The sequence below is a fragment of the Arachis hypogaea genome, chromosome 11 (genome assembly GCF_003086295.3).
Source record: "Arachis hypogaea cultivar Tifrunner chromosome 11, arahy.Tifrunner.gnm2.J5K5, whole genome shotgun sequence".
Taxonomy (NCBI): Eukaryota; Viridiplantae; Streptophyta; class Magnoliopsida; order Fabales; family Fabaceae; genus Arachis; species Arachis hypogaea.
This window is the reverse complement of record NC_092046.1, coordinates 18,853,318-18,868,075: the sequence shown is the minus strand read 5'-3', so window position 1 is coordinate 18,868,075 and position 14,758 is coordinate 18,853,318. Positions and strand designations below refer to the sequence as shown.

At 32.1% G+C, this 14,758-nt stretch overlaps 1 protein-coding gene and 1 long non-coding RNA gene across 2 annotated transcripts; both read left to right on the top strand.

Moving 5' to 3' along the window:
• The first annotated feature begins 223 nt into the window (after window positions 1-223).
• LOC112720479 (triacylglycerol lipase OBL1) lies at window positions 224-12,696 on the top strand. The gene is made up of 5 exons (XM_025771429.3): window positions 224-743; window positions 9,121-9,311; window positions 10,604-10,637; window positions 10,861-11,474; window positions 12,257-12,696. Exons 1-5 carry the CDS (start codon window positions 428-430, stop codon window positions 12,509-12,511), a joined length of 1,410 nt encoding a protein of 469 aa, XP_025627214.1. The 5' UTR covers window positions 224-427; the 3' UTR covers window positions 12,512-12,696.
• On the top strand, window positions 2,520-5,557 carry LOC140176324 (uncharacterized). The gene is made up of 2 exons (XR_011867362.1): window positions 2,520-3,707; window positions 3,798-5,557. It is a non-coding gene; the product is annotated as an uncharacterized lncRNA (long non-coding RNA).
• Window positions 12,697-14,758: the final 2,062 nt, after the last annotated feature.

Sequence of the window (14,758 nt, the reverse complement as noted above, 5' to 3'; positions counted from 1 at the left end):
ACCTGGTTTTGACCTGGTATATTGCGTTCTGTTTGCTGGACGTGGTCTTTGCGAAGTATGACATCGGGCCGGCTTTTTAGGTACGATCAATTATAAAATTATTTTTTTAAAATTTAAATTAATAAAAAGATGCACATAATCTCTTATTTACTCTCATGTCCCATGTAATTTACTCGATCCATTAGAACCACATCTTTTTCTTTAAAAAGAAATAATAATAATCGGCTGACAAAAACTTCGAAGACAACCTTAGCTTTTCCTAATTTAATTTTACCGTCTCTAGTAGTTTCTACCTTCTTTCTTCTTAGCCCCACTAATTATTCTCGCGCTGTTTGCTTTTCCCCTTTAAATACTAACAACCCCGCTTTGCATCCCCAACCTTGCTCCTTATTACAATAATTATTAATTAATCTTTGGTCCTTAAGCCATGGCCTCAGATTGCAACAAAGGATTCGCAGACAGTTACATGTTGCTGAACCACGAAGACGCACACTTGGTTGACCTCGTTAAACTCTTGTTTTCGAAGAACGTGGGGAAGAGAAAGTTTGTTGATAGCCATGCAGGTGGAGATTATGAAGACAGCTTCGCGCACCGTTGGCTTATCTTTATCTCTATCGTTGGCCAGAAACTGTTACAGTTTGTTGCAAAACCGTTAGCTTTCCTTGGAAACTGTGTTGAGCGCTTCGTCAACTTGCTTCTTCTCAACGGTGGTTTCTTCTTCCTCATACTTAACTTTCTCAGGGGTTAGTTAATTACTTCTTTCAACTCATCTTCATACTCATATATCTTTTCCTGCTTTATTCTATTATTTTTAAACTCTCTGAATAAATTGAATTTTGACGTATAATTTTATCGAAAGTTTTTTTTGGGTAATTTGGTCAAACTAACAAAATTTTAATGTGCATCAAATTAGTTTATAGTTTTCAGGATTATAATTGTGTCTCCTTAATATTTTCACGGTCAAAATTATAATTTATTTTAAAAATGGAAAAATGGAAGAAGAGTTCAGGTGCAAACTATAACTACTAACTAGACTAATTTGTGCTTAAGAAACAATTAATAATTTTTTTACTAATTAAATGTGGTAGTTGGATAATCGTTAGTTACACATTACTTTAAAAGGACTTATAATTTTTTAACATGTGTCTTTTAAGAAAATTATTTTAAAATAGAAAGAATTTAACTTTATGAATATTTGAAATCTTAAAAGTAAATAAATGTTAAAATAAAGAATAAAGTATTATTTTGGTTTTAATTTTAGATTAAATATTAATTTAATTTTTAATATTTTAAATATTTTATTTTAATTTTAAAAATTTTAAATAAATTCAACGTTGTCCCATACTTAAATTTAATACAAACAATTAGTATATTTTAAAAACTAATATAATGTTCGATTTTAGTACGTAAATATAATTGATCAATCAACAATTATTAATATAAAAATTTTCGTTAATTATTCAAATCAAATTTAATGATAGAATAATATTAAATTTGTTTAAAATTTTTAAAATTAAAATAAAATAGTTAAAATGTTAGAGACTAAATTAAAATTTAGCGCAAATATTAAAGACTAAAATATTACTTTATCTTAAAATAAAAAAAAATTGTTTGAAGAAAGTTTTGCTTCTTCTAGTGAGATATCACTTTGAGGATTTGGTATTAACGCATCAGTCATTTTGTTTTATAAAGCCATAGTCAAAGCTTCAGATATCTAATTGTTGATAGTCCTAGTGCAAATCAATGTTAATTTGGAGTACTAGATCGGAATGAGCTTAACCTAATAAATTTATAGTTGATACGGGCAGAAAAACGGTTTAATTGGAAGAAAAACTGACACAAAATATGTTTCACAAGATATTATACAAAATTAATTATTAAAAGTTTCTCTTTAAATTAGATGAATTAAAGTGGCCCTCGTAAACCAAATTGAATTAATTTAGTTGTTAGCTTACTAATCTATTTGAATGAGTGTTAGAGATACAGTAAAAAATCAAAATAGCGCTCCTGATCATTTGAAGAGCATTTTTCACAAAGAAAAAGGTGTAAGGAATAGTGTGAACTCAATAACGCCACACACACACACACACACACACAATCCTAATAATCCTGATCCTAATAGTACTAATTATTGTCATCTAGTCATTACTTTATTCATAGAGATATAGGGCTGACGCTGGAAGTATCTTTCAGTATCTTTCAGCCAGCACTTAATACAATTTTTTTTTCTTGTTTATTAAAGTTATATATATATATATATATATATATATATATATATATATATATATATATATATATATATATATATATATATATATATATATATATAACAAGAGAATAATTTTAAAAAATGTATTATTGAGTGTGTATAAAAGATACAATATATAAGGATATATATATATATATATATATATATATATATATATATATATATATATATATATATTAAAAGAATCAAAGCAATAAAAGTACAAAATCTTACCTAAATATATAGATATGTTATATAAATATAAATGATACTAACTGATCTTAATTAATCTTAATTATATGCTAACATCTCCCTGCAAACTCAAGTGCGAACTAAAGACACCATCTTAAGTTTGGATACTAAAATTCGAAAATGAGTAGGATGATGAGTTTTCATGAAGATATCTGCAGTCTAATCCAGAGTTCCAACAGTTATGAGATGAACAGCATCAATAAGGAGATGTCGAACAAAGTGACAATCAATTTCAATGTGTTTGGTGCGTTCATGAAAAACATCATTATGAGAAATCTGAATAGCACTACGATTGTCACAGAAAACATCAATTGGTGATGACTAAGGAGTACCAAAATCTTTGAGAAGCCAACAAATCGATACAACCTCAGTAGTGGTGTCAGCAAGAGCACGATATTCAGCTTCTGTGCTTGAACGAGCAGTGAACATTTGCATCTTGGCTCGCCAGGAAATAAGAGAGTCACCAAGAAACAAATAATAACCAGTAGTAGAACGACGATCAGTGAGATCACTAGCCCAATCAGCATTTGAGTATGCCTAAAGGGATAAATATGTCTGGGAAGAAAAATAAAGTCCATGAAACAAAGTGCCTTTGATGTAGCGAAAAAAATGAAAAATGGTCGCATAGTGAGTAGTGCGAGGAGCTGACAAGAATTGGCTAAGAACATGAACTGGATATGCGATCTCTAGGCGTGTGACAATCAAGTAAACGAGACATCCAACTAACTGTCGATAAAGAGTATGATTATCCAAAACAGTGCCATCCATAGGGTAAATCGAATATTAGGCTCAATGGGAGTTGACTTGGTGCGACTATCTGTAATCCCGGCATGAGCAAGAAGATCTGAAGCATACTTAACTTGATAGAGATAGATGCCATCATCTGTGGATATGATCTCTAAACCAAGGAAATAACTAAGAGAACCAAGATCTTTCATCTAAAAAATATGGTGAAGGGAGGCTTTGAGATCAGAGATACCATCAACATCATCTCCAATAATGATCATGTCATCAACATACAAAAGTAGAAGAACTCCACATTCACTTTTACGAGTAAAGAGAGCATTTTCATAAGGGCTGCAAGTGAAACCGAGATTGCACATATTGGTACTGAACTTGTCAAACCATTCTGGAGAAACTTGCTTAAGACCATAAAGTGCCTTGCGAAGGAGACAGATTTTTCTAGAAGGACAAGGATAACTTGGAGGTGGTTTCATATAGACCTTCTTTTTTAAATTCACATTAAAAAAAATATTCTTCACATCCATTTGATTGAGAGACCATTTTTTGACCGCAGCAATGGCAAGGAGAGCTCGAACAAATATGAGACGAGCAACAGGAGCAAAAGTTTCTTCATAATCAATTCCATACTCTTGCATACAACCTTGAGCAACCAATCGTGTCTTATAATGGTCAATAGAACCATCAGAGTGAGTCTTGATCTTGTATACCCATCTACTACCCACAACTTTCTGGTCAGAAGGAGGATCAACCAAGTCCCAAGTGTATGCTTTTTCAAGTACCTGAATTTCTTCCTGCATTGCTTGCTGCCAACTTGGATTTGTGAAGGCTTCTCTGAATGACTTAGATTCATAGTGATGAAGAATTGTAGAAAAATAATTATAATCAAGAAGATGAGGAGGTGGATTTCTTACCCTAGAAGAATGAGTGAAAGGAGGAGGCATGACAGTAGGAGTAGGATCATTGTCCGATCTGGAATCAAATCATTGGGAGATAGAGAACGCAGAAGAGTAAGAGACTGTAGAGGTTGACTCGAGATAGAACTTGTAGAATCATCACTAGGAAAAAGATCAATATTAGGTTAGTGAAAAATGGTGATTGAGTAGGAGAAATGGACTCAAATAAGGAGAACCTAGTCACCTAAAAAACATGTAATGCTCCCAAAATACAACATGACGAGATATATGAATACGTCTAGAGAGAGGATCCCAACAATGATAACCCTTGTGTTCAGTGCCATAACCAAGGAAACAACACATGCGAGCCCAAGGTTCAAGTTTACTATGTTCATGAGGCTGAAGAAGAACAAAACAGACACAACCAAAAACTCGAAGAGAACTGTAATCTGGAGAGGTATGATAAAGACGCTCAAAGGGAGTAATGTTACCAAGGACAGAAGAAGGAAGTCTATTGATAACATAAACAGCAGTAAGAACAGCTTCACTCCAAATACGCTCAGGACACAAAGAAGATATAAGCATTGCATGAACAGAGTTAAGAATGTGACGGTGTTTGCGTTCAACTTGTCCATTTTGTTGAGACATATTAGGGCAAGAAAACTCAGACAAAGTACCATATTCTGCAAGAAAGGTTAAAAGTTTGGAGTCACGGTATTCCGTAGCATTATCGCGTCAAAAGACTTTAATGACCTTGAAAAATTGAGTTTTAATCATAGTGAAAAAATTAATATAAATTTAAGGTAGCTCATGGCGATTAGTCATCAAATAAACCCAAGTAAAGCGGTAATAATCATAAATAAAAATGACAAAATACCGATCCCCTCCCATTGAAGTGGTGAGAGCGGGGACTAAACATCAGAGTGGATAAGATCAAAAGGAGAGCAAGCAAGAAATGAATTATTGTGAAAAGATAAAGCAGGTTGTTTGGCAGTTTAACAAGAAATGTAACCAAAAGACTCATCATTAACTTGACCCAAAACACCCTAAGACACAAAAGGATGCAATTTTTCTAAGGAGCTGTGGGCAAGATGGTGATGCCACAAGTGAAGGGTAGATGGAGAAGAAGCAGCACAGAGATTTGTTTCAGGAGGAATATGAAGATTCTCAAGTTCAAACAACCTTCCGACCTTACGTCTAGTCCCGATGATTTGTCTCTTCCGACAATCATGTACACAACAACCAGAAATAGAAAAATTGGCATCAAAACTGAGATAAAAAAGTTGACCAACAGAAATAAGATTAAAATTCAATTTTAGAATATAATAAGTATCAGGAAGAATAAGAGTTGACTAAAAAATAAAACCCTTGTGTGTCTCATTAGTAGTTTGACAAAAGGTGCATTATAGTGGTAGACAAAGACGAGAAAAGATGATGTAAAGGAGACATGTAATGAAAGCAGCTGGAATCAAAATACTATTTAGATTTACCTGGAGGAGTCGAAAAAGCAGCAAGAGTATTACCAAAAAAGGAGAGAAGATGCTTAAGAAGAGATGCAATATCAGATAGAGAGACAGGAGACGGGTTGAGAGGAGCAGAGGTGGTAGATTCAGTAGTAGCAGCAACAGCAGAAGCAGACACATTCTTGGAAAAGTTGGGACAAGAATGATATTTGAGTTGATCAGGTCATGGTGGGCGAGTAGGACAAGTAGTTATCATATGTCCCGAGAGCTTGTAATAATGGAAGAACAGTTGTTGACAATTGTAGCCAATGTGACCTTTCTATTGGCATTTGTGACATTCAATAGAAGGACAATCAGAGAAGAGATGCCCAGAATGGTTACAGTTTCGACAGAGTTTATCCTTTGCGTCTGTGACAGCAAAAATATCTGATTTTCTCATAATAGTAGAGATAGAGATCAAAGAGAGGATAGAAAACTGCAAATTAGGGACAAAAAACCAAAAAACGGATGGCAGAATCAGAAAGAGCTCACCAAAAAACCTTAGAAAAGGTCTCACTAGTCTCCCACGTCAGCGCCACATCAACGCTACATCAACAATTGGTGACACGTGGTGGAGTCGGAGTGGAGAGGGAAGACACGTAGATGTTGATGCATTGATGAGCTGGTGCGCGGGTCAAGAAGCAGACCTGGTCAGGTTGACACGCGGGTCGAGTGCGGATCAGTGGAGGCGCGCTCAAGGTAATAAAACCATAGTTTTTACTTCGACTCGATGGGCTGGCATAGAATCATAATTCGTAGAATCGTAAGACGAAACGTAAATATAACTCGTAAATTATACAAATATATATATATATAAAAAATTATACCATAAAATTAATTTGAGGTTAATTCAATATAGTATATATATGAACATATCATAATATGTTTATCAGGATATGAATATGGCCAATTTATCACAAAGCATTATATGCAGAAACAGAGTTAATCATCTAAAACAAAGTTTGAGTATATATGTCATGTACATCGTGTATAACATCAAATGCATTATTAAATCATCAATCAATATGGACATGAATACAAGAACATAATTTCAATATATCAACAAAAGAGAATTTAGTATAACATATTTTTAGAACATTAGAGTAGTAACGTAGAAAAACAATCATGAGGCATGACCGCATGAGTAACTGAGAACATCACAAATAAAAATAGAGCATAGAAAAGGAAAACAACACAACGACAGAATTAGCAAAGCAGTGATTCGATGAGGCTTAGTGGGGACTAGAGAGACAGAGGCATTTACTGGAACAACATTGACGGTGACAAGTGGCAAGTTTTGGCGAGAACAAAAGAGAAGGAAGAGATTGAGTCATCGAGAGATTGAGCCAAAACCAAAAAAGACTCCCGCGATTGAAATTTTAGGAATTCAAAAGGGGTAGAAATGGCACCTAGGGTTTCATCCTTCTTCACCACTAATTGAGCTAAGAAACCATGTTTCTCCTCAGTCTGCTTCCTTATATGCTACATGACGAGAAAACTACGATTCTAGCAAACCTGCGTCTTTGCTCGGCGATTTTGCATGAACGGCTACCTTCCAGAACGAAGACTAGAATCGAGACGAGAGGAAGAGATAAAGTCGCAAAATCATGCGATTCAGCGAGTTGAATTGTGATTTTGTCTACCTTGGGCGCGCTGGAGCAGGACATGTGGGACGATTCTGGGCGTCGATTCTGGGCTAAAAACAAACGGTCCTGGAAGCATCTGGAAGAAGGAAGAGAAGCAAACGGACGACGGCCTTGAGACGGTGCATTCGGTGGTTTCCGGCGACGAGGTTGGACTCGTTGAACTCGTAACGACGAGACGAAGACGGTAGTAAGGGCGATGACGAACCAAAACGTTAAGAAAGGATCGAAAAGTAAGGTCAAAGACACATTGTCGGAAAAAGAAAAACAAGGGACTATAAATGAATTTTCATGAAAAAAAAATTATGCTCTTGATACCATGTTAGAAATAAGGGAATGATTCTAAAGAGTGTATTATTGAGTGTGTATGAAAGGTACAATGTACAAGGGTATATATAATAGGGGTGACAAAACGGGTCGATCCGTTAAACCCGCTAAAAAGGCGGGTCGGGCTAGGAATTGGAGCCCGCCAAATTAAAAAAACCCGCCAAACCCGCACCGCCAAATTGGCGGGTTTTGGCGGGGCGGGGCGGGCCGGTCCGCCGGGCCGAAAATTTTTATTTTTTATTTTTTATAATTAAATAAAAGAGTGATTACTATTATAAAATTAATAATTATAGAATTCTTAAACACTTTTTTTTTTCATTTTTGTTTTTATTCTTTTTTGAGTTATTAACTTTATTTATTTTATTTTACAATTTCGTATATATGCTCAAATTATGTAACTTATTTTTTAAAATAAAGATGATTCTATTGACAAATATTATTTTGAACAAATTTATTGAAGTTAAAAATTAAAAAAAAATATTAAAAAATTATATTATAATTTGACTATTTTTTATTTGTATTTGATTTTTTAATTATTATTTTTTGGTTAATTTTAATGAATTTTATTTTTCAAAAAAAAAAAAAGAGTCAAGCGGGCTTGCCCGCCAACCCGCCAATCCGCCATAAAGCGGGGCGGACTAGCATTTTGAACCCATTTTAGTTGGCGGGGCGGGCCGGTCCGCCCCGTTTATGTGGCGGGCCTAGGCGGGGCGGGGCGGGTTGGGGCGGGCCGGCTCGCTTTGCTACCCCTAATATATAAGTGCTAAAAAAATCAAAATAATAAAAATACAAAATCTTATAATAAATACACAGATATATTATATAAATATAAATGATACTAACTTATTTTAATTAATTATAATTATATGCCAACAATATCTATATGAAATTATACACTCTGCGACAAAAATTAATTAAAATATAGGGTTTAAGTAGCAATTTTTAACGGTACTACTTTCACTTTATTCATATAAATAAATACATTGGGGAAAAAAGTTTTCGGTAGTTGATATTCTATAAAACGTTTTACGGCAAACAATTGTCTCTTGAAAATAGAAATTGGTATTCCAAAACTAGTCTTACCGTTCATTAACTCGAGACATAAAGTAGATGATTTTATTGTTTAGGTGAAAAAATCATTTGTAAATAAGATGAGTTGGAATTAAAGTTAGAGTTTAATGTTAATGTACTGATAGTGTAAAATGTTTGATATAATAGTATAATTATATATTTTTTTTAATGATTATTCACGCAGTCAAAGTAAAAAGTATTTATTTTTACTTATGTGACGTTACGTAATTAGATGCACGTATAAAATTATTTTACACTAATAGTACATCAAAATAAAATTCTTAAAATTAAATGTTATTTGGTAAAAATTAGTATATTGGAAAAAAGCTAGGCTGATAACAGAATAATTATATCTCTAACTGTAATTATAAATTAATTTGTTTTATATTATGTTTAACATTTTTAATTAATTAATTAATGTCAAATTAAACTATAAACAGGGAAGGTGATTTTGCCTGATCGTAAATCAGCGAAGTATTTGTCTTTAATTGGAAGCTTAGACGCACGAGTTCAGTTGGATGCAGTAAAACGTGATGATTGCAAATATTATGTTGCACTTTCAATGATGGCTGCGAAAGCTGCTTATGAGAATGCAGCGTTTGTCCAAGCTACCATTCAAGATGTTTGGAAGGTATATATTATGCATGTATGCAAAAATTTTGTATATCCTTCTTATTTAATAAATGTTAACTAGAATAAAATAATTTTTGAGAACTAATTCAAATGATAAGGGTATTTTAGCTTTTTTTACATCAATGCTAAAAGGATAATTTAGTATCTTAATAAATTAAATGGTATTTCAGTCTTTTGAAAATTAAATTCAAATTTATAAATTCTAATACAATTAAACATATTTATTACTGAAAATGTTTTTAGTATTTTTAAATTTAATTTAAATTTTTAAATATTTCAAAACTAATCAAAAGGACATGTTAGTTTTCTTTAAATCAAATTAACATTTTTTGTTTCTAATACAATCAAATCATCTTAATTAATCCTATAAAAGTATTTTATCTTTTCAAACATAATGCTAAAAAGATATTTTGGTCTTTTAAAATGAACTGAAAAAATATTTTAATCTTTTGAAAATAAAGTTTCATTTTCTGATACAATTGAAAATCTAAACTAAACCTAGAAGGATATTTTAGCATTTTCAATATTAATGGTAAAATAAGGTATTTTGTCTCTTCAAATCAATTCAATGGGTATTTTAATTTTTTAAAGTGAAATTAAAATTTTTAATTTTTAATTTTTAATTCTTAATACAATCAAACAATATTCATTAATTTTATATTAAAATAATATTTTAGTTTCTTAAAATGAAATAAATGAATATTTTAGAATAAAATAATATTTTTAAAAATAATACTAAAAATCTAAAATAGTATATATATTTTTGGCTCTTAGAATTAACTATATCGGTTTGGTTAGATTGGTTTTTGTCGATTTTTATCGGTTTTAATCGATTTTTACCGATTCTTATTGGTTTATATCGATTTTCATCTTTAAACGGTCTAAAAAGTAAACCAAATCAGTTTGAAATTCAGTTTATCGATTTTTCGGTCGAACCAACCAGTTCGATTCGGTTTTTATAACTATAACTAAAATAGTATATATATTTTTGTCTCTTAGGGTTAACTAAAAGTCTAAAAACCCTATTATTATTATTATTATTATTATTATTATTATTATTATTATTAGGTGAACACTCAAGTGCAGTCGACTTCACGTAAAATTGATAGCTGAGAGCCGTTAGATAAAAATTTAATCAAATCAGTCGAATTATCTAACGGCTCTCAGCTATCAACTTCACGTAAAGTCAATTGCACATGAGTTTTCACATTATTATTATTATTATTATTATTATTATTATTAGGTTAATTCTATGATATATATGATTCGTCTTTGTGTGTTTTCGTGCAGATGGAATTTGTGGGGTGTTACAACTGCTGGAACGGTAAGAACGAACTAAGAAACTTGTACCTACTAATAAATTATAGCCTAACAAATAACACTATAAAACACTATTGATACAGTTAGATAATTTTGACGTCATAGAATAAAGATACGATTAATTAATAATTAATTAATTGTGTATTTAAACTTTTTTAATTACCAAAATATAAAAGAGAGTGTAGTATCTTTTAAATATTAATGCATGTATGACATTCATTTTGCAGAATATCAAGGAAAGGCCACAACACAAGTGTTAATTTTCTTGGATAAATACGAGGACCGTGACACTTATGTTGTAGCCTTCAGAGGAACGGAACCCTTCAACGCCGACGACTGGTGCACGGACATCGACATCTCATGGTACGGAATCCCCGGCGTCGGAAGAATGCACGGCGGCTTCATGAAAGCCTTGGGGCTACAACAGAATGTGGGGTGGCCAAAGGATATCCAACGAGACGAAAATCTTCCACCATTGGCATATTATCTTCTGAGGGACATCCTAAGAAAAGGGCTAAGTGAAAATGAGAAAGCAAAGTTCATAGTAACGGGTCATAGTTTGGGAGGTGCACTTGCAATTTTGTTTGGGACAATTTTGTTTTTGCAAGATGAGACATTGTTGTTGGAGAGGCTTGAAGGGATCTACACGTTTGGACAGCCAAGAGTTGGAGATGAGGCGTATACGAGGTATATGAAGAAGAAATTGAAGGAACATTCTGTTATATATTGTAGGTTTGTTTACAATAATGATATAGTTCCAAGGTTGCCGTACGATGACAAGGAAATGATGTTCAAGCACTTTGGCACATGTCTTTTCTTTAATTGGCGCTACAAACTCAAGGTAAGACAAATAGTGACCATCGTAAATTCATAATTATGATTATCTTTAGCCTGAAAACTTATTTGCAGTTGTCAATATATGAAGTTGATAGTTAAAAACGGTTAAATAATTTGATAAATTTAACTAAATTATCATCTAACGATTCTTGAGTATCAACTTTACATGAAGACAATTACATATAAATCTTCACATTCACTTAATATATTTTTGGTTGTGTAAAAAGAAATTAATTCTTAATCCTTTTTTGGAGATACTTAAGTTTAAAATATAGATATTTAAAATTGAATAAATTGATTAAGTGAGAAATTAATAAGGTAATTATCAATAAATTTATAACTTTAGCTGTATATGAGTTTTATTATCTTAATTTATTACTAATTAACCTTTTGAGTAATGACAGGAAAACCAATTTTTTTACAGCCAACATGTATATCAGTTAATTTTTTAAAAATTATTTTGTTTATTTTAAATTTTAGAACTTAAATCATAAATTTTTAATTTTAAATTCTCTATAGCTAAAGTTTGGAATTTTTTAAATTTTGTTTTTGAATTTTTTTCTCTTGTTTGTTAAAATTTTCAATTAGGTCCTTCGGCCAAGTTCAACAAACATTAGGGACAAAATTCGAAAGAAGTTTGAGTAACAAAATTTTAAACAATTTCATGTTTTAGAGATAAAAAATTTTCTTTATCTTAATTAAAAAATTGTAAAAAGGTAAAGTTAAAAAAATTATTCTAAAATTACCAATTTATCATGATTCTTAATCTCTGTTTTTATCTTGAAGGTTCTTGAGGATGAACCGAACAAGAACTACTTTTCGCCATGGTGCATTATACCCATGGCAGTGCAGGCCATTTTGGAACTAATAAGGAGCTTTATAATTGCGTACATCAATGGACCTCACTATAGAGAAGGATGGTTTCTATTTGCTTTTAGGACCGTAGGCTTATTAATTCCAGGCTTACCTAATCATGGTCCCCAAGATTACCTTAATTCCACACTTTTGGGATCAATTGAAAAGCATTTGAAATTGGAGTAATGATATGTAAGTGTTTGTGTGCGTTAGATCTGGTTGTGTACTATATATGGATAATTTAGTGTTGGTTCCATAGTCATGGACATTCGTTATTAATTATGTATGTCAATAAATGCTGAGTATTTGTAAGATTCTACTTATGATGTAAGATATAATATAATTAAATTGTAATTGGGTATATTTCAGTATTTCACTAGTACACATATATGTGTGGGTATATAAATTAACGTCTAATATTACTTAATAGATTTGAAAGAATCCTGATATGAAGCATGGAAATATTAATGTTCATTCAATTATGGAATTGAGATGGGAGAAGAGTGCTGTGAATGAATATGATTCTCTGTATTATCAATGAATCACAATTACACAAGGCTGTGGTATATATATAGGCCACACATCACTCCTCTATTAAGCCAAGCACAGTAATTAACACAGAACCAGAAAACAGAAACTTAACCTACTAATAACTAATTTGCTTGCTGCCTAAGTAACTGCATTGTATGCTTTCTTTTTACATTCTTGATCTTTTGTTTCTTGAATTATTGGACCATTATGCACATAAATTCGAGTAAATGATTAAATTCGTCTATAAAAGATCATTTATTTTTTAATTAAATTCATCTTTCAAATATTTTAAATTAATCACATTAGTCCTTTTATCGCTTCCGTTGTTAATGGCATAAGAGTTTGCTAATATGACACATTAAGTAACCTGTACAACACACTTAACATTTCTAATTGACTACTAACATGATAAGTTTATATAATTAGATTAAATCAACCCTAGAAGTGAAGAATTTTAATGACTCAAAGTCCTTTTCAATTTGGGGTTGTTTTAACAATTTTTATAAACTTGTTATATTAGCAGTTAATTAGCACTACCAAGTGCGTGCTGTGATCAGTGTGGTGTCACTTAATGTGCCACATCAATAAATTTTAACGTTAGCAATTGAAGAAATAAAAAGACTAACATGACTAACGTAAAATTTTGAAGGACAAATTTGACTAAGAAAATCTTTCAAAAACTCCCCCAAATCCCCTCCCCTAAATTCATGGTGATCCTTGGAGTATCCTTGAGTTTGTGTCGATATCTTTCAAAAGGATCGAGGGACACTAGTTTTTTAAATATGTAAGCAATTAATTTGCTACTGGAATATGAATAACTTCGAGCTTATTTCGGTTTACTCTTTCTGTTACAAAGTGAAAATCTAACTCAGTATTTTGTTCAACTATAAAAAATGAGTTTGCCATCAACAAAACAACACTTGTGTCATCACAGAAGATTGTTGGAGTAATTGATGCTTGAACTCGCAACACTTGAAGTAAAATTTGAAGCCAAATCAACTATGATGGTTATTCGTGGCTAAGAGAATGGGGGATTGAATCTTGGCCTTTTTTTTGTTTTGCTTTCTCCTTGAGTTTAATTGAGATACTTTGAGTAAAAAATAGGAGAGACTCCAGTTTTGTCTCTTGAAGTGGTAGGAGCCAAAAGTGAGTAACGTGTAAGGAGTGTTATAAAGAAGCTTCGCTGGATAGTAGAATCAGGAGATACTTCTGTTTCATCTCCTTTAATGCAGACAGAAACAGAGAAGATAAAGGATAATAACACATAGATATATCCTGGTTCAGATACTCAGTGCAACGTAGCCTACATTTAGTCTCCATCACAACAGTGACAGAATTTCACTATCTTTCAACAGAATTGCATTCACCAATTCTCCCTAAAATTCTAACCAATCCTATCTGGAACAAATCCAGTTTCTAACCCAAACTAGACTTGACTAGGAATTCACCCTAGCTTTTCAATAGTAAAGTGCTAACCCAACTTGAAGGAGAATCTTCTCAGGATCATGACAAGAAAACAGAAATACTTACAAAGAATTTTTGAGATAACTATGACTTTTTCTCTAAGTCTAATTTTCTGTCTTTTTTCACTCAATAACTTTTTCTTATAAACCTCACCATTTTGCCTTTTACCATTAAATGACAGAAAGACTAAACTGAGAAAAAGAGATACTCAATAAAAACCATGACGGAGAAGAATAAATAGCTCAATGAGTTATGAAAACTCAAATGTTGTGCTCTCACTCCTTACTTCAATCCTTGGCCGTTCATCCATTTAATCGAGGAATGAAGCTTCTTAGGCTTGAAACTTTCTTCAACACCTTGTTTGACTTCTTCTCCCAAAATCACTAGTAGCGGCGGCGTGACAGAGTAGACAGAGGGTAGAAGCAGTGATTGAATCAA

Coding starts and splice junctions, on each gene's coding strand:
- LOC112720479 (XM_025771429.3), top strand. CDS start 428: ATGGCCTCAGATTGCAACAAAGGATTCGCAGACAGTTACATGTTGCTG. Junction 10,638..10,860: donor GTGTTACAACTGCTGGAACG/GTAAGAACGAAC, acceptor TTCATTTTGCAG/AATATCAAGGAAAGGCCACA. Junction 11,475..12,256: donor ATTGGCGCTACAAACTCAAG/GTAAGACAAATA, acceptor TTTATCTTGAAG/GTTCTTGAGGATGAACCGAA.